The 24380-nt window shown below is 42.1% G+C and overlaps 1 protein-coding gene across 7 annotated transcripts in view; it reads left to right on the top strand.

Moving 5' to 3' along the window:
* The window catches only part of RAPGEF6 (Rap guanine nucleotide exchange factor 6), a 133860-nt gene that overhangs the window by 51349 nt on the left and 58131 nt on the right, over positions 1-24380 (top strand). Inside the window, exon 1 of one of the 7 annotated variants that reach the window (XM_075766810.1) lies at positions 12664-13322. The exons of the other annotated variants lie outside the window; for them this stretch is intronic. Coding sequence (XP_075622925.1) covers positions 13269-13322 — 54 coding nt within the window. The 5' untranslated portion in view covers positions 12664-13268. Of the gene's footprint in view, positions 1-12663; positions 13323-24380 lie in introns of those variants that run through there. 7 annotated transcript variants of the gene reach the window in all.

The raw sequence follows: 24380 nt of genomic DNA, 5'->3' as shown, positions 1-24380 counted from the left end.
TGCTAAATGCTGCTGAGAGATGCCCAGCGTGGCCTGACGGACCTTCTGTGTGCCCTCGTGCTCAGGGAGGGCTCCGTGCTTCCAGCCCCTCTGCAAGGGCTTCGCTCCAGCTCCAGTGGTACGACGTTGGAGTGCTCGGTGTGACGCTTTTTAAGTTTTTAAATGCCTAATCTCGCAGACACAGGTAGTTTTCCACTTTCTAAAGAAACTTCAGTTCTGTAGGTATTGAAATTCAGTGGTTTATCCCAGCTCAGAATTTTTCCTTTCCCAATTAAATGGAAGTTTTCTTGTGTTTTGCTTTTAAGGGGAATTAATCTGTGCAATTGCCATTAACTCCTTAAAATGTAAATCTCTGTGCATTAAATATACTATGATTAGTATTTATGATTAACCTTAATCTTTGTTTTTGTAAAACATTACCCATTAGGTTGTGACGTGAGCTTGCATCTGCTTCTTGCATGGAGCTCCCTGCCTGCTATTGCTGGGACTTGCTCTGTAGCAATCCCTGTGACTGGCCACGAGATGAAGATTTGTGTACAGATACTTTCAGTAATATTTGAAATGACTGTTACCATCTTTTAAGCTCTTCCTTTCTCTTATGCCTTTTACTTAAGTAAAAGAGCCCCAGTACTTAATTTAACTGTGTATCTTCAGGATAGCTGACATTCAAATTATTGTGGATATCTTAATTTTTTTTTTCCTTGAATGAAATTATGTTAGAAGTGGGTCATCTGGTTGGTTGGTTTGTTGAAGTAGTTGCCTTTTAGACTCCTTTACTACATTTTTGTGGTTCACAGAGCAACGTTGTTTAACAAGAGCACTGGTTTCCTGCACAATACGTATTTAAAGTTGTGAGGTTGGTTTTGGTTTGTTGGTTTTGTTTTTTTTTTCCTTGCAGTAAGATAGAGTGAACATATGCTGGCAGTGTTTGTTCTTCTCACTCAAAGTGAACAGGTTTATATTTCTGTTTATATCTTCAAAGTGCATAATGATGTGAATTTGTTCTTGCAATACATATGTAGAAAGCATGTTAGACTTGCTCTCGTTAGGCGAGACTGAGGTCTGGCTTCCACTTGCAGAGGTGCCAGAGGTTCTGCTGACATTGGGTTTTTCCCTTCTACAGCATAGCTAGCCAGCAAGATCCTGGGGATGAATGTGTGTTTGGCAAAATGCTTCTCAATTGTTTTTTTCAGGATGCAAAATAGCACTGTTGCCCTTGAAGTGACGGAGGAGGTGGCTCTGTTGTGGTGGGTCGCGTGCGAGGCAAAGGCCATGGTGGCAGCCCGGGCGTGTGTGGCCGGTGCTCTGCCATGGCCAGGTCTGAGCATCCCCAAATTATGTGGGAGCTCGTTATCCCCTTGGCATTTCTGGCCTCTCTTGCCTTTTTCATTTTTGTTATGTGAAAACTCTCAGCATCTTGCATGTCATCCCTGGAGCGAGGTCCTGGCTCTGGGGGGAAAAGTGAGGCTGGAGTCATTTGGAGAAAGCTCTTACTCAGACTTAATGGAGTAGAAAGAAATGTGCCATTGGTATTAATTATGCCTGCTCTTGCTTCAAATCTTAGTTGTTAGTATGATTGCATATCTCTGGAGATCTGCGCCTGGTGCATATTACTGTCTAACGTAGACAGGAATCCAGACAGGAACCAGGGTCATGCAGCTGGGCATTATCACAACCAAGATAAATCCTTAGTGATTTCTAGTTCTCAACCCAAGAAGTAATGTAACTGTATTTCTGAATTACAAGAGATAAAAGTAACTGATCGTCTTTGTTCAACTATGTCCAAACTCTTGTGACCGTACAGCAGGCGCTTAGAAAACTACAGCTGGACTAACAACAGGTGACTTTATGTTAATACTTTTAGGAAAAGGGTTTAGTGGTAATTCTGGTGCTTTATAAAAGTTAAAGTGCTGGTTTGATCTTGGATCAAGTAATTGAAAAGTAAATGGTTCAAATAATTATCTTCACAATTAAAAAATAAACCCTGAGATAGTAAGTTTTGCACTCATATTACTTGCAGTGATCAAAACCAAACATGGTTTAACAATTTGATACAAATTTCTGTATGACCCTCAAACCTGTAAACTCAAATCTTTTTTCATTTGAATAAGATGTTTCTAATTTATTACCTACTTACATTTTTGACAGTTCTCTTCTCTCTGATTTCTTAAAATGAAGAATATTTGTATTTCTAAAAATAGTGCATGTATGATGTAATGCATATTTCTGTGAAGTTGTGACAAATTTTGAATTTTTTCAATTGTTAGTTCATTGTAGAACAGAATAAAGAAATTGGAACCAAACTTTTAGTAGAAATCCCCTTTCTCAGAGATGCAAATTTACTTTTTTTTCTTTCCTTAAATGCTTGTAAGAAGATGATGAGGTTTAAAAGATTTATTATAATATTAAGTTTTACAGACAGTATCTTAATACTTGCATCATGTAAAATTTTTCCTGGAGCCTTGTAGAAGCATTTATCTTCAGAGAAGTCTGTCACTGAAGACTGCTTGAGTGGCAAGTTTCTTGTTCTTTGATCATTACTTAATGTAATCCTGTCAGAGGCTGGAGTTGGCGTAGGGTATCTCACAATTGTAGGAAGTTAAGTCACATTTCGATACTGGATCAAACCCATTAGGTTCTTTACCATCGCTAATCCTGTCCCTTTTAAATGCTATCAAACACTATGGGTCTTTTATAATCTATTCTTAACCACCAGGTAAATTTGCTGAAATGGTACCTTTTGTTGATCTAAACCAACTGACTGACTTACAGCATGCCTTGGGCTGCCTTTTGTTAAACTTGGACGCAGCATTGACTGGCATCTGTTTATTTTTAATATCAGTTAATTTTAATGAGGCTGTGGCTGAGCTGTGAGTGGCTAACATCACTTGTTCTCAAGCTGGAGGATGATGCTCTTTGCAGCTCATTGCTTTTTAATGTGTTTATATCCACACTTCCTCTTTTTGACAATTTTAAAAAATGCTTGACAGAATTTTAGCTTTATTAACTAATGAATCAGAAGAAAACTTGGGTCTTGCTGAAATCCAGGAGTCTTGTTGCCCACTTAGTGGGTACAGAAATTTATGTCATTGATAGCTTTCTGGAGGTGGTGTGTGATGCAGAGAGAATAATGCAAGTTCCTTCTTCCTGATGCTCTTTTTACAACATGAGGATTTTCTTTGTTCTAATCTCCGTCTTAAATTTTGCGTGGCCTAGGTCAGGTCCCAACTTGCAGGTCTGCATGCTCAGGAGCAGCGATGCATGCAGGAACCTCCGTTGGGCAGGACAGGACCTCTGTAAAATCCCATGTGCACCATCGCTTGGCTGCAGCTCTGTTGAACTCCTGCCATTTTGCAGTGTTTTTCTTGCTTCTGTGATCAAAAAGAAGCACATCTGCAGCACCTTCACTTCCTGAGCAGACAACTTCAGGTTTGTTGTGGTCTGTGCCTAACTGGAGCGGGCCGCAGTGCGCCGGTGCTCGGGGCGGGCGCATAGATGCGGCCACAGCACCCGGCACCGGCTGGTGGAGGAGAGGAGGGGGGTGCAGGTGGCTGGAGCCCCCGGCTTTCTGGAAGTGAAAATTACTGTCAGACTGCCAGCCTGGTCTTTGGGGGTGGGGGAAGAGGCTGTGAATGACATATTGGTTAAGCAGCTGTGTTAACTAATTATGTCAGAGGTAACCACTTAACTAATTATGTCAGAGGTAACCACTTCCCTGGCTAAATGCTGCTTCACAGGAGGAGCTGGGAACAACCTCCGGCAGGGTCCTGCTGGTGTCCAGCACCTGGAGCTCACCCTGCTCTGCCCAGACAGCTGCCCTGGGGCACTTCCCTTTGCTTTTGTAAGCCAAATGCACCTTCCTTGTATTTTATTTTGCTTATTGATTTTGTCTGCTCATTTTGTTAGCAGTGTTACTGTCAAGGACTTCTTCAAAGTCTGTCGCTGGTTGTGATGGTCATTAACAAAACAGCAGTCCTCAAAGTGTGTCGTGCATTAAAATTCTTCCTAGGAAATTCCATAGACCACTGGTGCTTCCCAGACCAATTAATGAGTGTCTGCAGTTTCCAAAGAGTAATGAATTGGATAGGCTGTGCACAAAATAAGAAAATACTTACTGAAAATACTGCCCTTCGGTTAAAAACTGTGTTTTTCAGGTTGAAGTTTTATTTTTAAAAAAGTAACTATATGCAATATGTAAACCCCAGTTTATCCATAATGAAAGTGGTTGTAGTTATTCAAAACTTCTATTCAGGAGTTTCCCTGAAGATTTTACCAACTTGACAAGCAGATTACATATAAACTGTGAATTACAGAAATCATCTCAATTCAGAGGTGACATGTGCAGCTGTTTAACAGCATTTATCAGCGATGCACAAATGAAACTACATCAAACTGAAACTAGGGAGGATTTATTTTAAGTGAGCACCTGTATTTACTCAACTCTGGCTGCTGGCAGTAGCGCACAGCCCTTCTCGTTGCCCCTGGGAGAGCCTGCGGCGGCGGGCGATGGCACTGTCTTGGGATGCGTCATTGTTCTGCAGGATGGACAGACGTCTTCCTGCTCTGCCAGCTTCTGTCCTGGAACAAGGTACCAAGCTGCTGTTGGGGAAAGCTGCGCTGTGAGGTGGCTCGCAGGGCTGACTTACTCATCTTTCACCTTTCCCACCGCTGAAGCAGAAGCTCGTTTTTGCCACGTGGACACGTACATATTTTTCCAACTGCTTCAAAGAAATTTTCTCTCTTTTTTTCTTTTTTTCTCCTGCCAGTGCTTACACCTTAATTTCCTGCTCTTCTATTCTTCTCATATCTCAAAGACCTTTTTTAAACCTTTCTCTATCTTGAGTAAGACGAGCACTTAGTTGTAGAGCTGCTCCCTCCCCAGGTGTTGGTGAAAGCTGGGGTGCAGCAGGTTGGTGTGTTACCCTCCCTCGCTCAGCAGAGCTGCACTTGTCTGTGTGAGTATTCAAGAACAACTTGTGGATGTTTTTACACTGATTTCCTACTTGGAGTCCAAACACAGCACTGTTTTTCCAATTGAGCACTTTCACCAGGAAACCTGGAACCATCTGGAAATGGATCCTGAGCAGAGTCCATCCCCCCCACTCTGTTAACTGGGGTTGAACTGGAGAGTTGCTCCAGACCTTGACCTAAGCTGGTGCTGGCAGTGCTGTGGGAGGGCTACGCTGCTGTGCCTCTTGTTGTTCTGTGGCAGCTTGTTCCAGAAGAACCTTTCAAAAATTCTAGACTTTTTGCAAATTAACGTGCACAAGAAATAAAAATTTGGGCCATTATTAATGTGCTCTCTACACAATAATTGGTTACCTGTTTCTTTCTCCTCCTTTCACCGCGTAGACAAATTTACACCATGGTAGAAATTAATGCAATTTCTTGAAAAATGCCTGAGAAAATATTTTATGTAGCACGTTCAGAGAGTTAATGTCTGTTTTGATGAACCCTAAAGGGTTGGGTGGCAGTTCCAAAGTCATTAATTCTTTATAAGCAGCCTCTTATGCAAACTAGATTGAGAATGATGCATAAGGGTTGTGCCCACTGCTCATAATTGTGTCATGTCACTCAGGTAGTTAATGGTAAAAAGCAGTGCTCTGCACCTGAGAAGGGAGGGGACATAAGAACTGTTTGTGTATGAGTTGCAGTTCTTTGTCAGATCCTTCTTTTTAACATTATTGTCTCAGTCTTTTGGAATGACATATTGAGTGGCTTCTTGTGGAAAACCGATAGGGTAGTAGCCAGCAAGCTGGTCGCCTGCATGCAGGGAGATGGTAGCATGCGTGGATCTGTTTTTTATTTCCTGTCTTCCATCTGGGCTGTTTCTGCTCAATATGCTGTACTGAAGCATAGCAGCCTGGTTGTGTTCTTGTTTGTAGCCAACTCAACCTTTGGCTTAGGTTTGGGTTTATCATGCCTTTGAACACGGTAGTCATGTAGAGGGTCATTTTGTATTTTAGTCTGAAGAGTTGTAAGTTTGAGTCATTGGGTTGAATGTAACACTGAAGGACTTCTTTAAAGGATTGTGGTGGTAGTACCTTCAACTTTGTATTCAAGTTAAAATGATTTTCTAATTTAGAATATGGAAATTCACATAAACTCAGTTGTGTTCTTTGGAAGCCTTCTGGACCAAGTTAGGGACTGAGAATATCCTGAGCAATTTTCAGTTAAAATCACCATCAGAAAATGTCAGTGCATAATGCAAGCATTTGGATGCCCTGTTTTCCTTGAAAAACTTGGCATGAAAACCACTATCTGTATGAGAGAATAGCTAGAAGAATATCTTTGGTTTTGGCATAGAACTGATTGCTATCTAATGACATTTAACAGCATTTGTAATTTTACATTTGATATGTGGAAACTTTCTTAATGGGGATATATTTGACAGATGAAATACTTGAAATAGTTGATTAAATGAAGTCTCTGGCTAAATGGGACCATCAGTGTAGCTTAATTCCTTGTTGATACTTTGTTCTTGCAAGTCAGAGTTGCTTTCTGTCGCCGAATATTAAAGTTTTTAGTTGGTGGTAATGTAGCCACAATGCTTGTATTGTCTTTTTGATTTTGTTTACTTTTAAAGTTTGGTTAGCAGTTGTGGTTTGTCAACTTGGAGTACAGGGGTGGCATCTGGCCCACCCCTTGCTTTATCTGTTAAGATCAGTTTCGTGAATCAGGTGAGAGTAACTGGGCTTTTGCTGCTGTTTCACTCTCAGTGGAGGGAGGGACCCTAAATGATGTGGGTCCCCAAGAGCATACTCAGCTTTCCATTTTTAAAGGCAATAGGGGCTGGACCATACCAGAAAATAAGAAAGTTTGGAAATCACCATGCTGCAATGCTTCATCTGATGAGGGAAGCCCTGCAGAGCTGGGAGCTCTGTTGCCAGTGCCTTACCCCTCTTTCTCCCCTGCTCGCGCTGTTACTGAGCTCAGGCTGTGCCGTGCTGCGCTGGTCCCAGCCTGGGTCCAGGGCCAGCTGAGATGTCCGTGCACGGAGTTACGCCTCAGCCCAGGCAAGTCTGTTGGCGTAGACTCTGCACGCAGAAAAGCAGCGTGGTGCCTCAAGACACGGGTCTGTTCCTGGGGAAAGAATGTTCATGAGATGTCATGCCTGAGACGATACTCATGTCACATAAGTTCTTCAAGCTGGATGCCCTGACCACCAGTAAATGAGAGCTGACTGTTCAAAATCACCCCTGCTTAGAGGGAAATTTAGAAATTTGGTAGGAGGAGTCAGATCCCTCCCCGCTTCCTGCTTTCAGGCTTCCAGTTTGGTGTTAATCCTCAAGAAAAATGACAGAAAAAGAATTGGAAGTGGCATTTTAATGATTTTTAACCTCATCTGTGGAGTTAATGTATTATTCTCAAGGTCATTTAATCAGAGGCCTTTTTCTTGTGAGAGGTGTGCTGGTACCTTATGTTCTAAATAGTCTTAATCTATTTGTTTTAACTTGAGATGCAGTTTTTATAAATGAGGAAAGAAAAAATGGTATTTTATGTTTGCTTTCATATCAGCTTCTGGGGGATGAAAATGAATCTATACGTTGATGGGCTTTGCAATTTCCAAACATGAAACTCTGGCCTCCAGCTGGGGAGATTACGGCCGGATCCGTGTTGGGTTTGTGCTGTGATTTCAGTTTCGAGACTAGATTGAGGTAACGTTTTAGTGAGCAAAATTCTGCATGTGTTTGAGAGATTTTGCTGTGGGAGATTTTGTAAGTTTAGGATCTCTGGGTGGATTTAGTCCCACAAACCGACCCTTCCTGGGTTGGTACCCACTCCTCATCACCAGGGATTTTTGGGTTGTGTACCTTCCCAAACTTCCCCACCCCTTGCTGAAATGAGATGTCAGGAAGGAAGGGAGGAGCGTGATGTGAATCATCTCGGTTCAAACCGTAGAAATGAACTTTTTGTTTGAGTCCGTAGCAGAGGGGGCTTCCCCCTTCCCCCTGCACTGGCATCATCCCTGTTTGCAATGCTGAGCATGCTGCTGCCCAGCTCTGCAGAGAGCGTGCATCGACAGACAGAGATCTGCAGGAGAGAGCTGTAATTTATAAATGTATTTAAGAAAGTATTATAAACCATATAAATCTGAATCGCTGCAAATAGGAGATGACCTTTCCATGCTTAACGCAACGGCTGAAAAAAGATGGTTGGGGTAGTGCAAAAGCGATGGAGAAATTGAATCCATGGTGCCTTTTTATTGTTCCTTCTGTATTGCTGGTGCTATATTTAGAAGCTTACATCACTTCAGGGATGATGACAGTCTCTGCCCTCCCTCTCCCGCTCCCTCCCGCTCTCCCTTGCTCCTTCCCTTAGGATGGATCGTGTTTTCATACTACTTAGGGGTCCTACAGATATTTCGGTAGGATTTTTCTACAGCCTATTAGTAAGTGCTACTGTGGAAAGTGATGTACGTAAGGATGCAGTTGCATCACGTAATGTCACCCTGAAGGGGAATGGGAGCTCACGGTGCTGCTTTCCCTGCTGCAGCTTCCTAAAAGGGTCAGGAACAGGGTGGAGAGTTCTTTTTTTTTTTTTTTTTTTTTTTTTTAATTTAAACAGGAATTCCTGAGAAGCCCTAATGAGGGTCTAACCTTGCCATGAAAATACAATGATTCATTTAAGATGCTTAAGTTAAATGGCGGGGAGAAATGGGAGAAGCATGCCAGTGACACTGAATCGAGCAAGCTGTGCCAGCGCAGCAGGGACTGCATCCAGCTCGTGCTGCAGCTGGCTCTGGGTCCTGCACCCCACGCTCCCCATCGCCTGCCCTTTCTAAAACGATTTCAAGTACTCCAATATATTGAAATAACCTCTTGATGCAGGTGCCCTTAACTCTAAAATATTTCTGCGTTTGCCTCTGTGTTTGGCGATTCCCACTCGCCAGACTGTATTAAGATGAATTATTTTAGCCTGAAACCTCTTTGCCCGAGTGTGGGAAATGACAGATTGCTTTCCAAGCAGCTGGTCTCCTTCCCCAGCCCCCATCGTGGGCTTGGAGTGAGGATGCTACCTTCGGTACTGGACTCAGCGGGGGGGGGAGCAAATCAAGGTACCTGCTCATAGCTGAGCACTGCTGCAGGGCGACGTGGCAGGGGGACAGCGTGCCAGCGCTCAGGACAAAAGGACAGAAGTCTGAAGCCCAGCCCTCGGACCCAGGCCCCTTGGCTCGCTGTCAGGCAGGTGGCTTCTGCCTTTTCAGCCAGTGCCATGGCGGCTTTGAGATCAGCGCTCGTCCTCCCCGCCGGTGCTGCACAATGGGCTTTTCTTTCTCTGATTGATCGGGAAAAGTGGTGCTGCTTGACGGGTACCTTCTGCTGTGAGCTGCCAGTGCTCTCTGCTTTTGCAGAACTTCCATTTGTGGTGTCCTTAAATAAGAGAAGACTCTAATCTTGCTTAACTGAACGCATGTTTAAATTATGAAAGGCCTTACTACCCTTTTAAAAACATCCCATTTTTCAGTGACTTACTCTTGTTAGGCAATTAGAACATGCAGATTTATTTAACAGTCGGCAGGATTCAGATAGCATTATGGGAGGATAAAGGGAATGATGCATAGAAATGTATGGAGCGATGTTTCAAGCATGGAAAGAAATCGGTGTGAAGAAACAAAGACCACCTTTAATTCAGAGATTGTAGACCGAAGGATTTTTTTTTTTTTTCTTAAGATATTCTCTGAAAACTTGGAATCTGGCTTAAAATGAGACTGATGATTTACTGTTTGTGGTTCTGCCTGATGCTGCAGCTCTTCACAAGTATTTTGATTGTGATCACTATGGGAGCAGCCTTTGTATCAGATTTTTTTCATCTCCAAGTTCCTTTAGTTTTGAGATTTGTCATTAACCAGACGCTTTATAAAAACTTACAGCCTTGTGCTGCAGGGAGCTGGGGCTGCAGAAATGAGTCTGCGTTAAAAAAACCCACAACAAACCACCCCAGAAACGAGTGGGGGGGATGCCCCAAAAGCTGGGGTGTGGAACTAGGTCAGGTTTTCCCCCCGCTCGGGGCTGCACAGGCGGGCAGGGCTGCGCAGAGCTGGCTGCAGCCCCCCGGGACCACCGCCGCTGCGCTCATTGGCGGGACGGGCAGAGGGATGATGTCATCTTCACTTAAAGGCAAAACTAGAAGGAAATAGAATTTTGTTCCCATTATTGAGCTCGTGTTTACAGTAGTTGTAAAATATGGCATCCGCGCCAAATCTTTAGTGGATTGGGTTTCGTGCACAATGCAGCAGGTTTAAAATGCGGTTGGGAGATGAATATCTGCCCGGTTAGCCGAGGGATGGAGTTTGTGTGCTATCGGTGTGTGTGCAGGCAGGGAGAGGTTTCCTTTAGCTGGGTGGGTTTTCTTTTCTCCTGGATGTAAATTGTGATGGTGATAACTATAATACAGGTAACACTGCATAAAAGTATTTGGATGTTCATTGCTGCTGAACATTTATCAGTGTGGCATTATATTTGATGTTTAAGATGCTTTTGGATACAATTTTGTGAACTATTAGCAAAGATGCAATACAGCTATATGTAAGGTGAAGCTGACATATCAAGCCTATTGTTCACTATTGAAGGAACAGTAAAAGAAACAGCTATTTATTTAGCTGGCGTAATGCATTTTTAAAATCTGAAATAATTATCTAAAATTCTTGCAGCTTTTAAAAAACAAATAGACTTTGGGTTTGCAAATTTTGCACGTGCAAGAATGAAGTTCAGTTTTTCCTTTATGTTTAAATACAAATTAAACCTAGTAATACTTATGAAGTCTGGTTGCCTCTGTTATTATTCTCATTGTCTGATAGAAGTTAAGTAAATTCAGACATTAATACAAATTTTTTTTTTTTCTTTTAAGAGAGTTTTGGAAGGTGCTGGGGGGAAGGTTTTTTCTTAGTTAAGGTGCAACTCCCATTATATATTGGGTTATATGCCAAGGAGAATTCAGCTTCTGGATGACTGCTGAAAGGAGCCTGTGGTTGAGATGGGGTGGGGTGTCCTGTTGATGCAGCTTGGCTTCCAAAATGTAAGAATCTTCTTCCACATGCCCCTTGGCACAGTAGACGTAAAAGAGCTTTCTGTGGATTGCCTCAAACCACCTGATTCAGTATTCAAGAATAAGCAAACAAGCAAACACAAAAGGGATTTTTGGCCCTTGCTGCCACCAGGCCGCTCCTGGAAGGCCCTTTTCTGTATGGGAGGTATGGCCATCAAGAACTACAAGGATTTTGGAGAATTACCCTCAAGTCTGATGCAAACTGGGAATAATGGGATGTATGGCGATGAAAATCCTTTCCAAAGAGAGGAAAACAGAAACAGTAAGTGCCCCTTCTTGCAGATGAAGTAAATGATCCAGAGTACTAAATAATGTCTTTAACAGAGCCGGCACCCCCTGTCCCCCTCCCTCTCTCTCCCGTGCTTTCCTCCCTCCTTGCACGGTAGCAGAAGTCAGTTGCCTTCTAGGAATTGAAAGCATCGCGGCAGACCCAGCTCAAAGGTGTGGGATCTCGTAGGTGCTTCCTCAGAGCAGCTCTCCAGCAGGCTGGGCTGCCATCCAAGATCCTAAGCTGCTTGCAAATATTTCAGTTTTTAGTTGCAAAAAGAGATTCTAAAACTAAATTGACTACTGCAGAATTAAGGCAGTTTTGGTTATAAACAGAATTGGTCTTGATTGAAGGGGAAAAAAACCCCACCCACCAAAACTTTTTACGTGGTTTCAAAACCATTAAAATTATGAGAATTATAAACATCACCTTTCAGTAAGGAATTTACTTCTCATTCTGGACAGAAATCTCCTAATGAGTGTATAGGATGAGATAAAAATGTTGAGGCTCTTGTGTGACATACATACATAAAAGCAGAAATTATTTTATTGTGAACTGATTATGGCTGTATCTGCATGTGCATGCATGTGAACGTCTGCAGATATTTATTTTATTTATTTTTAAATTTGGATGCAAAGATGAGAAATAATCCATCTAAATGCTGTTGAAACTGTTAATAGATACATGAGATTCGTTTTAAAAAAAAGATATAGAAAAATAAAAACATTCAGAGTTACAGTATATGCATGAATATATCATAAAATGATATAAAATATAATGTGGAGCAGGGATGTTTTGCTGAGCAGTTGTTGTACTGATGTGTGTGTTTATATTAGGTCAATAAAGATGCTCTGTTGGCTGCATCTGCAGATACAGTAGCCAATTGATCTAATGCAGTTTCTAAAGGCTTTCTATACAGGTGATGTCATCCTTTTAGCTCGGTTCCCCTCCCACTCTCTTTCCTCCTTATTAGATATTTCATCTTGCTGCGGAGCATCCAATCGATGGGAGCTTCTCCTGAGGGAGCTGCTGAGAAGCAAGCAAAGATAGTAAGGAATTAGGACTCCAGCAGTCAGTCTTGCTGTAGCCATGGACGTACTGTTTTGTTGTGCATTACAGAAATGTTTTAATTGGAAAAGCTAGGCGTGGATTAACCGTGGTATCTGACTGATGCATTAGAATACTAAGCAACACTGCAGAGTTGTAAACTGCATTAAAAAGAGAAGGAGGGGGGGCAAAAGAGGAAAGGGTTTGTATTGCAGAGGCTTTTAATGCATTCCACAGTGCAAACCTGTTAGAGCATATATCCTGGAGCTACAATCCGGACGTTAATTCAATTTTTGCAGTTATGATGGACAAGAGTATAAAGAAGAAACTTTGATATCCAGGGTGTGGGATTCCTGAATCACCTAAGATGCTGAAGAACCTTTGCAAAATTTCATCTACAATGTGAATGTGAAGTTTCTGAAAAGTGGACCCGAAGATAAGCCACTCGTAAATGCATTTTAGTGAAGAGAAAAAAGGAATTTGAAGAATTCATATCTCACCTTTTAATGTATTGTTGCTTTAACCTGCAGTTCTAATCCATTTCAGAATTAATTCAATTTTAGCAGCACTTTTTGGGTCCATGCCTCTCGCCTGGGGGAACGTATGGATATTTGTATTTGAAAAGCTAGGAAACATTTTGATTTGAATTTATGTGCTTGTTAAAACTGGAACATTTTTATAGGAATAGCTGCTGCTGCTAACTCACTGCAATACTGAAAACCACTCAGATATAGTGGAAGCTGTAATAGAATTCAGCGTGAAATCCAAGCCTGAGAAGTTGCATACATGTACATTTGCTGCTTTGGTTTATGATTTTTAAAGAGAATCCAGAAGGGATTTTACTCCATATTTTAGTTCTGTGGCTGTTATTTCAAAAAGGAAACTTTTTTCCCCAGCCTAAGAAATGGCTTTTCTTGTTCGATGTTATGCCAACTGCCTGCAGCCGTGGGCCTCCAAAGTAAGTAAGATTTTGTCTGTGCTGCATTTCTCTGACATGTATTGACAACTGTGGGGCGATTTGAATGTTCGCTTCTCAAACCCCGAGTGCTGCTCGGCTGAGATGCTGGACTCCTGGCTGTGCATGGGCTGTTCGTGTGGAATCATTTCTAAACGGGAAGGGGGGACCTTGAAATCTTGGAATTTGTTTTATATACAAATAGCTTATAAATGAACAGGAAGTATAAAAAAATTGCCGTTTGCTCATGAAATGTGTAAAGCTTGTCTTTTAGCCTATTAATATATGGAGCAAGTATTACTGAAGTGTAACATTTTTATGACTGCTTGCATGTATTGCTAACTTGAAAATACTGGTACACAAACCCACTGATGTTCTAATTTTCAAGCTGTTATGAAGCTGTACTGCTTGTTTCCTTTGTGCAGCATTGTGGAATTGGTTAATTATTTAGCCGAACTGTGTAATTAGCTTTAAAGGACACAAATTATTTTGTGTGTCTAAAGATGCAGTATTTTTGTGAAACTGGGGAGGGAAGGGTGTTTCTTTTAAAGGAGGGAATGAAATCTAGAACATTCGAGCAAACCCACCTATTGAGAGAAAAATCCTTTAAAGAAATTACAAACTACAGTATTTGTCAGACCCTTACTATTTGGTGTGCTCGGTCAGAAAATTAGCCGAGTTGCTGGTATTTTATTAATGCTACTGCCAAGAAGTAGTCACCTAAGACATGGGAATTGCCTTAGAAACCTGAGGCCGGGCATATATTCAGTATTATTTAGTACAATTTTGTATTTATATTGCAGTTCATACAGGCCAGAATAAAGATTGTGCAACTTTCTTGAGTGTGAGAGCTGGCAGGGTTTGAAGGGGCAAAACCCTTGTGCTCTTGACAGCATTGACTTCAGAGCAAGAAATTTGCTCTTGACTTTGGTCCCCACAAGTTTAGAGTCTCAGTGACATGGTGGTGCGGAGAGGCACAGGGGAGCAACACAGGAGGGTGTGCGGAGTCCGTGTGCAGGATGGTTTTCCCTCTTTGGTTTTTATGTCTGATAAAATGTAAATGGAAGCTCACAGTGTCTGGGTGCGAAAACGCTGGGCTTCAGGGTTTCCGTGTGCAGTTGCCAGCATCAGCGTGTAAATACATGGGTGTACGTGTGGCCAAATTTTGGCTGTTTCGTGTGTGCTGAGTCCACCCGCTCATCGGGTGAAGCGATGCTGCCGGTACTCCTTGCCTCGCAGGGCAGATGGGCTCAGTGTGCTCAACCAGGTAATTGCGGCTCCTCACCTTGGAGTTCCTGCTGGTTCCTGTCCTCATCTGTGTATCGAGTATACATGTAGGCTCCTTCGCTTTTTACCCTTCCTGCTCTCTAGACATTACATAGGAAAGGATCCGTTTACTTAAGCTTGGCTTACCTGCACCATCCTGATTAAGGAGGGCTGAACGTGTAATATTCCTTAAAAACTGGGAATGCTTAGTCACGTTGGTACTTCAGCTGAGATTGCTCTTTCCGTAGAGTTTGGGCCAAAGTGAGAAACCACAAACAAGAAACCCTGTGCTCAAATCAGGGTTTGGCGGAAGTAAAATAATAATAATACAAAAAAAAATGGTAAAGGCTTTTGGCCCCCTGTGGATGATACCCGGCAGATCGCTGCCGTGCCAGTCAAGCCATTTACTGTTCATAAATGAAATAGTGTAAAATGTTGTGGAGGGGGGAGGTTTTGCTTTTTCTTTCTTTTTTTTTTTTTTTTAAATGGCAGATGAGAACCAATTCACTGGTTTTGCATTTCAATCCATAGCTAAAAGTTCTTTATCTTTAAAGCCACAAAAGAAAAAGCACCTGTAGCCCCCTTCTGCAAACCCCCTCAAAGCCCCCAAAACTCCTGCAACCCCCCCAAACTTCTTAACTGATCTGTTCATGATGTTCTGGAACTCTGAAGAGAAACGTGCATAGGGTTAAACACACTGAGCTGAATTATATCTGAGTTTGTTCCAGTTTGTACCACAAATCTGTTTCTATGACAGGTGTTCTATAATAATATATATTATGGAAAAATAACTGATGTCAGCATTTTAAATATGCAAGTTTATAACTTTTAACTTGAAAATGTCAAGTATTTTATGATACTGTTTTGAAACCAGAGCCATTTCTTGCCATAAAGCAGTAGCCATCTGATTTTTCATTTGCTTTCTCAGTGATTAAATTCAAAATTTCTTAGATTTATGTAGATACTTGTCCCAGAAATTTTTTTTAATTAGTTGCTTTTAAACTGGTGTAGGACAACAGTCTGAAAATGGGCTGTTGACTCAGTTGTAATTACAGCGGTTCTGAATGTGACAGTGCTATGAGACATCCATTTAATCAGAGCAAAATGAAGTCATATTTCAAATGACTAATCAGAAAGGTAAGCTTTCGTGAAGGTGCGTAAAGGAGAATCCTTCTGAAGGTTAGCCTTACCCAGAGGAGGTTCACTTGTGCGGCTGGGGAGTTACCTGCAGGAGAAGCTCCAGCTTTAGGAGCTCTGTCACCACCTGGAAGATACTCCCTGAGTAGAAGGGGTGTCCGCGGCGGTTTGCATTGCACGCACCAAGAAGCTCCGTTGCTTTTGCCTTCCGAAAGTAAAAGTAGGCATCTGTAAAGTAATCATCACAATTTATTTTCCTGCAGAAAGAGCTGCTGAAAGGAGGATAAACAGAGAGGGAACCCCACGTGTTGTGAATTTCTGCAGGGCACCTGAAGATGAACTGTAGGAACCTTTCAGCCCTTCAGTGCTGGCTCCTGTAGAGGTCAACAGCATTTCTCAAGACTATGCTGATACTTGGAAATGTGTCCAAGAGGAATCACCATCACCTTTGCAGGAAGATGATGGTTGTTCCTCTGTCAGTTGAGGTATCGGCACCGGGGCAGAAGCCCGAGTCAGAAGAAGTGGTCTCTGCCCTGGGGACTGTTCGCTTTCTGGAATGATAGACTGTAGAAGATGAAATAAATAGATACAGGCATCCTCAAGCAAACAGGGTGAATATGATAAGCAGCAAGCAGTATGGAAAACAGTGATCAAAGCAGTCTCAGCTGTCAGGCCACTGGCATGCTGAAGGAAGATGAAGGAAGGTAGAGGCCTTTGCATCGGTCTTGTGGAAATCTGCTTCCACAGACTGACTGTATTAGTGAGGACAAGAGGCATTCAACTTCTATTAAACTAAATTCCTCTGATATCAATGCAACATTTTAAGGCAAAAAAAATGTAAATATTTCCGGTATATCTCAGCAAGATTCCAATTGTCTTTGTAATTCCGATCATAACTTTCTCAGTATCTGTTAAATTGCCTGTAGTGCACTTTGTGGTATTAGAATCTTAAACATAGATGTGTTACGAAGTCACTGTGAAAGAGGGCTCTAAATGTAACGATAGATGTACGCGGTTCTCCTGTAATAGAAATTTTACGCACATCCTAACAATTTCCCAGCCCTGGAATGCATACACAGTTGCCCTATTCGTTTAGCAGGAGGGTCTGATGGGGGAAATACGGAATGATTGGATAATGGATCTATAGAGGATATTTAAAAAGAGATGCTTTTTGAGATAATGTGCTTTTTATAGAAAATAAGGTTTTTTGAATTAACATCTAAGCTTCTAAAATGTTTGTTACTGAAGGAAAACAGTTTCATTTAAGATCCCAGGTGCATGTTAAACTTGTCTTGTGACAGTAGAGAGTAATTTATTTTCTCTAGGCTTCTGTGTTCTTCTCTTTCTGCTGTTTAGATAAAATCTAATAATGCTAAGCATAATAACAAGGTACATTTGCTCGGTAAAAGTTTGTGTTTGGGTTAAAGCAGAACACTTGGAGTCATTTTTCAGTCCCATTCCTATTTCTGCTGTTGTCTCACAGGGACATGATGCAAGTTTTAGTTATCTGTAACTAAAATCAGTGTAACGCCATCTTCTGATTCCAACGGGCATCGATTTGATCTCCAGGATCTTGAGTTGAAACCTTCATGCAATTAAAGATTATTTTCAGCTCCTCGGAAGAAAAACAGAGCTTGGATAGTGTGTCCTTGATTTGATTGGATGTCATCCTTGTCTTTGCTAATGCACTTATATGGAACATAGCCCTGGCAGTATGAATTTTAAATGTTTTCGGTGCAAATAGAGTAACTGATCCTTTGCTTTCTTTTTTCAGTCGATTTTGACAGCGTCTTTCTCTTCCTCTTGGCTTTGCCTCTCCCACCAATCTTTCTCTGCCCATGCCTGTAGCTTCCAGCCCAACTTTCTGCGGTGCAGAGCACCCATCATCACTCAGAGTGGGACCTGTGGGCGCTCATCACCCGAGTGTGCGAGTTGTGTGCAGGCAGAGGCAGCGGGCAATTGCCCTGCAAGCTTCTCTCTTCTGGTTCCAGATCGTTCTTCCCTCTTATGATCTTTGCCTTGCATGGTTTAGCTCTCTTTGAGTTTACAAAGTTTCAGACAGCTCCTCAGAGTTATTTATGGTCTCTCCTAGTCCGTATGTTTGGATCCCTTTCTCCTCCATCCCTGGCAGCAGCAGGATTGCCCTGTTTCTTCATCTTAAGTGATTTGTAGGAGCACAGCCCCTTGGTTACTCAATACTCTTATCCCTGAGCGCTTAGAGAGTGAGTGCTTGGACCAACGAATGCTGTTTTTCCTGACACTCAGTTAAAAGTGTAACTCTGTTTTTTATAACAACTTGCATGATACTTTCTGTAAAACTTTTCAAATTACCTTTTTGCTTCATAATTTATTAAGATAAAACTGGTTTAATATGAGCTATGTGGCCATTTACTCTAGAAAGCTTGGATTTGCTTATACTCCAGTACGTAACACGTTAAAGTTAAATGCAAGTACACATTGTACTACTTTTCAACAGAAAAAGCTTTTTCCTGAAGCATTGTTTTTATCGGAAATTGGCTCTTAATATGCAAATAAACACCTATCTGTTCATTTATTTCCTCCTAGACTTTGTTTGTTTTAAACCTGCTTTGTTACAATTCTGCTTGCAGCTACACCCGAGTTCAGGACCACCCTGTTTTGCTCCGCTCGCTTCCATGAATGCATTTCTTTATGAATGCAGAAAGAAAACGCAGACGGAAGATTGGTGCTCCTTTGTATTTTTTTTGCACATACAGGATCTGAGAGCCTCATTACGTGGCTGTTTGCTGAGAGGTAATACGTTGCTCCCTGCGCCCTCGTAGCCCTGCTGGGTGCATCCCCAGAGCCGATTGTCACCTGCGTGCCATTACTGTGAAGTTGAGGTTGTAGCAGCCTGAGGATGTGTGAAGAGAGACCATCATCACCACTGTATTTTACCAATCAGTGTGTATAAGAGTTTATAAATTATTCAGCTGAGATGAAACTCGATGTAGATTTGGAATTTCATGTGCCCTGCAGTGTTGTCTCAGGATGAGAGCTCCCCAAACGTCGGGCTGCTGTCGCTTGCGCGGCTGCTGGAGTTTTAATGACTTGTGAAACTTGGGCTTCTTACGGAACTCGGAGCATCACTAGCTGCTGTTTGTTTTCCACTGTAATTATTTAGACAAGGCTACTTTTAGTCTTGTAATGTATTAGTTTTCAGTGGTGACAACAAACAGTAAAATTCGAATGCTGGCACTGAAAACAAGTCTTTTTGAACATTCCTGTTACGTTTTCGTAATAACAAAACCCCATACTTGACATTTAAAAACTGTTACACTGTGACTGGACCAGAGAAGAGTTGATCTAGCTGATGGTTGTGAAAAATGCAACTTGTGTTTACATGTTGGATATTCCCAGTATTATGGAGCTCTCATCGATATTGGTACGTTTTTTCACAGGTGAATTTTTGCAGCTGAAGTCCCCACTTCTTCTCCAAAGCAGAGATATTTGCGTGTCAGACGCTTAGCATTATCGTGAGTTAAGGCATAGCAGTAATCTATAATTTAGACATACGAAAACCAAATTAAAATTGCATTACATGTGTGGTTTCAGGCGACACCAGAATTTACTTTGAAATTCTGTCCTCGTGTCACCTTATTGTAACTAAGGAAACGTGATACTTCAGAGGATTTTATTTTCTATGCGCCCTAGCAGCCATGAAGACCAAGAAGCTCTTGGCTGCTGTAGGCGTAGAACAGCCTCTAGGGATTTTTAATTCTTCTAGATGTTTTTTGTTGTGGTGGGGTTTTTTTGGGGTGCTTTTTGTAAACCCAGGGTTGTTGTAGGAAAGTTACAAGGACAGTTTTCAGGGCACTTGCAAGGCTGTTGTGAGTGGTATCAACTTGGTCCTTATTTCTTTGAGATTCATATCTGTAGTACTAATAATAACTGGAGTAAGTATGTATGGTAGCTTATGAATTGAAACAAATTTTGAAATAAATACTGTCCGCAAGCCCATCTTCTGTGTGTTTTAGAAAAGAAAGTGATCTGAAGTCTGTGTAGTTGAGTAGGAACGGCTTTTCTTTGCATCATGTTGTTGAAGGTTACAGGATTTTATCTTAACCTGTTGGGAAAATATTTGATCCATCAGTTGGCTTTAAAACAGCAGAAAAAGACATCGTTGCTCTTTAAAAATCTGAAGAAATCTCTTCTGTGCCACTGGTGGAACATCTGTGGTCTTTAAGGAGGAAATGTGTGTGTTTGCATTAAGTTAGTTGAGGACTGATGTCAGCATGGGTAATTCGGCTGGGCTCATCTTACCCTCTCAGTGGAGACCTAAGTGGCCTCTTTGTGTATCTCAGAGGAGCAACTTTCTCCTCTCCCATTAACACAGCTCTAAGTGTATTTTAAACATTTTTAAACTGGAGCAGAATTGTAGCTCGTGTATAAAAGGTGAACTTAAACCAGAGTTAATTTATATAAATCCTTGTGAAAAAGGCTAATGGAAATGTTGCAGAATAACTTCAGAGAACTCCACTTGGGTTTGGTGGTTTCTCATTATATCCTGCCAGTAAAATAGGAGATGATTAAAATAACTTATTTACTGATGCCAAGAAAAAAAGTCTGAGAGTTTTGGTTGTGGGGGTTTTTTGTTTGGGGTTTTTTTTTTTCCCATAGATGGAATAAATTAAATGGATGAGAGCAAAAAGTGGGATACGAAAGGTTTGCTTGGTGAGAGATGGACTGCATGTCAGTGGGAGTAAGCACTGCTGCTCTTGTTTCAGTAGGTTGTAGAAAGAAAAAATAGAACTAATTAACGAATTCAGTTATTTTTTGAGAATGAACAAACTGATGATGGAGTCTCAGGCACATAGACCATCAAAACAACTGGCAAATAAGAAGTTAGAATGCAGGGTTTGCCCAAGCTGGAGGCCAAGTGAAGCAGCAGAGGCTGTGAAGCTAGCAAGGGGTCTGTACTGGTGGAAACAGGAGTCCAACGTTGTGCTGTTGTGCTGAGCAGGGTTGGCCAGCTGCTTCTTGCCACTTGGTACAGATCAAGGAAAGCTAAATGCCCATTTGGAGGATTTTTTTTTTTTCTACATTGAGCCTTTTGAACATGTTAGTCTTTGACCATGAAGTATTTAAAATAATCAGCTATGGATTGTGACAACTGCACTGCCAGGCTGGGCGTGCTGCCTGGGATGCGCTCCAGAGGGCCAGGACCGCTAGTGGCGCTTGCTGGCGTCTGGAGTCAAGGTGTTCTTGAATGAGCCATGTAGGAAACCTATCCCACCCTCTGGCCCCTCAGACAAAGCTTTCCTCTGCTGTGGAAGTGGTTTGCTTTATAGGAAATCACGAAGGTATTGGGGATGTATGTGGCACTGCAGAGTAAAGGGGGAAAAGTTCTCATCAGGGCTGCTGAAAAATGGGAGATCCAAAGACTGGAAGTGCAAATGGGAATTAAAAGGAAGAAATTTGGACAGAACTATTTCATTTGAGTATTAACTGTATGAAGGATTTTGAATTGACGGCATCAAAGAGAAAAAGGCCAATGAAGGGAATGGAAGGATATAGTCCCTGAAAAGGAGAGGGGGGGTGGCAGAGGGTTCGGAGGACTGTGGTCCTGGTCAGCTCTTTGATCCTGGTCTTTTTAGGTTGGCAATTTTGTTTAATTTCATATTTTAAAACTGAAGGTAAAGAAGGTTTTCTCACTGGCTGTTTGTAACAGTCTAAACTTTCTGTATGAGCTGCAAAAGGAAAACTGCTACCCTTAAACCACTTGGGTGCGATGGGGCTGAGTGGTTCCTAAAGTTCCGAGGTTACCAAGAGTCATCACGGTTATCGCTCCGAGGGTGTGTTAGTGGCTTCCAGTGGAAAACAGGGAAAACCTCTTAATGGAAAACCTCAAGCAATAAACAAAATAACAAATATATATGCCTTAAATCCGGGATTGTTAGGCGTGGAGTTTGAGAGCTGTTTTTAACGGTGGACTGGGCAGTTGGTGTAGCTGTGCACGGTGGTTTTTAGGGTGACAGAGCAGACGTCTGTGTGCAGCAACACTGTGGGGCTGTGCCGTGCTTGTCCTGGGGTGTTTCGTGGAAATAAACCCCACGTTGTTTCTGAATATTACTCTTACTGGCAACGTTTCAGGGAACTTCAGAAAAGCAAATAAGGTATAAGGTTACTGACAAATCTGTAAAACCAAGGACAGACAGAAAATTTGCTTACACAGCCTATAAAAGGACAGACTGTTCCCTCGGAGGCTGATGCTTCTTCTGTGTCCAGACTAGATCGATCGGTTGTAAACATCCATACGGGAGCCTAGGAAAACTGATGAAAAACTTTGCTATCAAGGAGTATCAAATAAAGAACGAGGCAAAACTTTTGCTTCCTTATTGCCCATTTTCTTTCCGTTAATTTGAATTTGTAATGGACACTATGCACCAGGAGAATTATGCGGACTGTGCTTCCTGTAGTAATTTGGTTTCTGATGATGAGTCCTTTGGTCAGTGTCCTCGTTGCAGGATGTTTCTGAATGTGTTTAATAAATGTGCCATTTCCTGCAGGTTGAAACACAATGGTGAAAGCTTCTTTTGCACATAGAAGAAGATAATTCTTAAGTCTTCTGTCCATCTGTCAAGAGTATTTTGCAAATTCCTGTTGTCTCTGCCTTTTCAGCATGGGTTTTGCGGGTATCCAAACTCTACCCAGAAACACTGATAGTTATTTTCAAAACTTGTGGCACAGAGGCACAGATATGGCTTTTCTGTAGGGGAAAGGTACCAGCAAATCCAAAAGTAAGTCACATAGGAAATACAGTGCGAGGAGCGTGGTCCCTGTGCCGAAAGAGGTTCTTCTCATTCCTTTTCCTGGAAAGAATGGGGAATAGAAAGGCAAAAGTCTCGCTTTAGCCCTCCTACAACATAACTTCACTTATGACTCGTGTGGTTGCCCTTCTCTCTATAGAAACGCTGCAATGACTTTTCTATAGCCTTAATTTTTAGCAAAACCTTCCTAGGGAGCGCGTAAAGGAAAGGTGTCCTCAGGCTAACGATCATTTTTAGTGTGCTTCTCAAAAGAGTTTATTGGTGGTCATCTGGTCAAAGACCACGTAATTTGCTCTGTTGTACAGGGCATGTGCAATCTTAAAAATTTGTTATACCAAAATTAGCTTTTAATTTAATTCCCAAGTATTCTGTGTGACTTCACTGCTGAGAGTAAATGGTGTTTACGTAGGAAGTAAATGTCACTGCAGACGCACTCTACTTGGGCCTGTGGAATGGTCTGTTAGCTTGTGAGATATACCATGTATCAGAATTTATACTCCAATTAATTTCAAAATTACAGACATAAGACTTGGAAAAAGTTGACAGTTTCTTGTATAACATGTGTTGCCATAGGTGTAGATAGAAATACTACTGCAAAGCTAAATTAAGTATTAATTTAGAAAATGAGTGTTAGTTGGGAAGTCTCTGTTCAGACATGCATCCCAGTAGCGTGGCAGTTTTTGTTGTCTTACTTGCATCTTTGGTTATCAGACACCTCAAACTGGATGTCTTGAAAACTGGATACTTTCAGATGAGATTGAGTGAGATGCAGTTCAGTCTCCTGCACTGGATAGTTTGAAAACTATGTGTGGAAGTTCAGTGTCGTCGTAATTGTTGCAAAGTGTTTTGTGGCTATGGAGGAAAACTACTGTCCCACTGTAAATTTGGGGTGGTTTTGGTGATGGAAGTGTAGTGAAGTAATAAAACTTGAAGAATGTTACCTTCCTCTTATCTAAGAGGAAATGAGCAGGACATCGGCTGGTTGGTTCACTTCTGATACTCATCAGATGCAGAAAAATGCTGAATAACCCATGAGATTTTGGTAATTGTGCAGCAGTGTCAGTCGTTGGTGTTGGCACCAACATGGTCCTTTTTGGCAGGGCAGCCTAGATGAGATTGTCTAGCACCCTGTCCAATTGCATCTTGAAAACTTCCACTGATGGGGACCACATCCCTGGAGAGGTTGTTCCAGTGATTGATTGATTGTTCTCCCAGTTTTAAAAAAAAAAAAAAAAAAGTCAAGACGAAACCTCTCCTGGTGAAACTTGGACTCGTTGCCCCTTGTCTTCTCCATGTGGCTCCTTCTGAAGAAAGAGCCTCTGTCCTCTTTGTAGCTGCCCTTTCAGTGCTGGAATACTGTGGTGAGGGCCCCATGAGCCTTCTCCAGGGAGAAGAGACCTAAGTCCTTCAGTCTTTCCTCATGGGGCAGATTCCCCAGCCCTTTGATTGTCTTCATGGTTCTCCTTTGGACCCACTTCAGTCTGTCCACTTCCTTTTTGAATTGTAGGGACCCGAACTGGACACAGTACTCCAGGTGTGGCTTGACAAGCTCTGGGTGGGGCGATCATCTCTCTCTGCTAGTAATGCCCCTGCAGATGCAGCCCCAGATCTGATTTGCCTTTGTTGCTGCAGCAGCACACTAACTTACATTTAGTTTATTGGCCACCAGGACCCCCAGGTCCCTTTCGGCAAGGCTGCTCCAAAGTCACGCAGATCCCAGCCTGTGCTGGGCTCTTTGGTTGTTCCTCCCCAGGCGCAGGACCTTGCACTTATCTTTGTTACAAACTTCATACGATTCTTGCTAGGGAACCGTCGGAAACCTTGGCAGTCTCTGGGAGAAATCATCATGTCATTGCTCTGCCCTTCTTAT

Source organism: Balearica regulorum, chromosome 14 (genome assembly GCF_011004875.1).
Source record: "Balearica regulorum gibbericeps isolate bBalReg1 chromosome 14, bBalReg1.pri, whole genome shotgun sequence".
In the NCBI taxonomy this organism is placed as follows: Eukaryota; Metazoa; Chordata; class Aves; order Gruiformes; family Gruidae; genus Balearica; species Balearica regulorum.
This window is presented reverse-complemented; position numbering and strand designations above follow the sequence as displayed.